This window comes from Hyperolius riggenbachi, chromosome 3, assembly GCF_040937935.1.
Source record: "Hyperolius riggenbachi isolate aHypRig1 chromosome 3, aHypRig1.pri, whole genome shotgun sequence".
NCBI classification, from domain to species: Eukaryota; Metazoa; Chordata; class Amphibia; order Anura; family Hyperoliidae; genus Hyperolius; species Hyperolius riggenbachi.
Genome location: NC_090648.1, coordinates 17,217,645 through 17,220,302, shown reverse-complemented (window position 1 = coordinate 17,220,302; position 2,658 = coordinate 17,217,645). Strand labels below are relative to the sequence as shown.

At 46.7% G+C, this 2,658-nt stretch overlaps 1 protein-coding gene across 1 annotated transcript; it reads right to left on the bottom strand.

Annotated features, from left to right (window-relative positions):
- Positions 1 to 335: 335 nt before the first annotated feature.
- On the bottom strand, positions 336 to 2,092 carry LOC137561832 (E3 ubiquitin-protein ligase TRIM11-like). Its single transcript, XM_068273188.1, has one exon. The coding sequence runs from the start codon at positions 2,090 to 2,092 to the stop codon at positions 497 to 499; it is 1,596 nt and encodes a 531-aa protein (XP_068129289.1). The 3' UTR covers positions 336 to 496.
- Between the last annotated feature and the right edge of the window lie 566 nt (positions 2,093 to 2,658).

Genomic DNA, 2,658 nt, shown 5'->3' with positions numbered 1-2,658 from the left:
TTTTCCTGTGAGTTTAATGATCTGACTCATCCACTGAACTGAATTAGTTCAGTGGAAAAGACAGGAACTGCAGCTGCAGTTCCTGTCTCATCCACTGAACTGATTTGGTTCAGTGGATGAGTCGGATCATTAAACTCACAGGAAAGAACAGGATCAAATGACTCATGAACCGGACATCACTACGCAGAACTTGGAGCGAGGCAAGGTAAGTCCCGCCCGCTGCCAGCCACCCCAAAACTTTAGTTCTAGAGGGGAGAGCGAGGAAGGGGGAGCCCAAAAGTGAGGAAAGGGGGGGGGAATGTCCCCCCTTTCCCACTGTGCCCACCGCTCCCTCTTCTCTGCGCTCTCTCCCTCCACACAGCCCAAAAAGGAGGACATCTAGCTGTCCGTCCTGGCCTTGCGCCGGACGGAGGACAAGCAGTCCAAAAACCGGACTGTCCGGCCTAAGTCCGGACGGATGGCCACCCTAGATGTCACCAGTGTCTGGGCAGATTTCTTACATCTCCGGTCTCCCTCCAGATATCTTTATACAGTCTTTCCATACACCTAATACAGCATGGAGGGGCTCAGTGAAGGTGGCAGTGAAGGTGTGGAGGTGTCTGATCGGGTCACATAGGGCATAAAAGGAAATCTGCCCGGCCTCATAATCCAGATATATCCTGACTCTGTCACTGGGGAGCTTGTCAGGTAACTGGATCTCTTTATTGGCATGTCTCACTGTATACTGATCACCAGTCCTGTCCAAACCCCAAGACTTGTCATTGTATCCAATCAGTGACTGATCTCCTCTCCTGGCTATACTGGGGTAACACATCCCAACTCTCCAGCTCTCTGATCCCCCAACATCCACTTCCCAGTAATGCTGCCCTGAGCAGAAACTCTGACTGCTCAACACCTGAGGAGTATAATACTGAAATCGAGGAATATAATACTGAAATTTCTCTGCTGTGTCTGGGTGATTCTGGCTTCTGCCTGCTCTGGATGCAGATTTCCTGTCATTTGATACCTGTAGATCATTACTAGCTGTGGTCACATCCAGTGATATGTCTGCAGGCTGTATATAGATCCCTCCAGTTACCCCAGATATAAGATCAGACAGTCCTGTGTGTAATGTGTGTGAGATGCCGGCCACATCCAGATCCCCTCCATGTCTGTCCCTCACCTTATTATCCCCCTTCTCCGTTTCACACAAGTCACCTGTGTGTGATTCCTGTAAGACAGTCAGTGGGTCAGTCATGTTACACAGCTTCTCAATGTGACGCATCTTCATGGACAGCTCCTCCTTCTTTATTTCCAGCTGCCTGATGATGTCATCATAGTATAATAACACCTGCTCTGCCTGCCTAGTGATGTCACTCATGACTTTCTTCTCCAGGTTTTCCAGTCGTCTCCTGAGGTCTCTAAACAGGGCAGTGACTCTCTCCGTTTCATCATCTGCTTTTTCTTGTGCTTTTCTCCTGCGTTCCTCCAGACTCTGGACTCTTTTCTCCATCTCCTCTCTTTGTGTCGTCACTTCCTGAAGAACATTTCTCAGCTTACTCTTCCTGCTTTCAGAGGCCTCAGCCAGAGACACCATCTTATGGCCGACATGTTCTCCAATCACGTAGCAGGACACACAGACACAGGCAGCATCATCAGTGCAGTAATATTTAAGCACCTCTTGATGGACAAAGCATTTCCTGTCCTCCAGGAAGGTGGTGGGGTCACATAAGACGTGTTCTGGTGACTTTTTGTGGACTCTAAGGTGATTCTCACACAGAGACACCTCACAGTGCAGACAGGATTTCACAGCAGGTACAGGAGTGTGAATACAGTGACTGCAGAAGACCTGAGACTCCTCCTGACCTGGCTGAGTAGACAGGAAGTTCTCCACTATGTTACGTAGCTTTATGTTCCTCTGCAGTGCCGGCTGCTCCTGAAACTTCTCTCTGCATTCAGGACAGGAATATCCTCCAGATTCCTCCTGTGTGTCCAGAACACGATGAATACAGCCCTGGCAGAAGTTGTGGTCACATCTCAGGGTTACAGGATCTGTATGAATGCTCAGACAGATGGAACACTCCAGCTTCTCTCTCAGATCAGCAGACGCCATCGCTGACAGCAGTAGAGAATGGAAGGTGAAAGTCCGTAACAGTCCTAGAGAATGCAGCCAGGCGTGTCTCAGCACTGTGTACACAGGGCGAGGCAGATACTGAGATCTGTGCCAGACTCAGTGAGTCATGTACACACAGGAATATATATATATATATACACACAAGGGTATCATTTAACAAAATGAGTTTTGTATAAATACAAATATGCTTTGGGTATTTTATTTTTTATGTTCAGTTGAACAGTGTCCCAATCAACACCTACTCACTCAAGAGTCAAATAATTCTAACAACAAATGTTATTAATTTGGCTCAGAGTGGTTTGAGTTAAAAATTGCTTTAGAAGGAGTTAGAACCCATCTGTACCCCCAAAGCACTTAATGAGTCAAATTAATTAAAAAAATATAAATGTTTTATATAAACAAATCTATATCCCGTAAAATTATAAGGCAATCTGGATGTCAGGAACAGCTTGGTAACGTAGTTAGCAATAATTGGTTCAAGGGATCTTTGAGGCAATGGTGGCCTATAAGGCTCAAATATGACTGTTCCAGCTGTGGGTAAATAC

Excerpts from the sequence above, each read along its gene's own strand:
- LOC137561832 (XM_068273188.1), bottom strand. The coding sequence starts at position 2,092 with ATGGCGTCTGCTGATCTGAGAGAGAAGCTGGAGTGTTCCATCTGTCTG.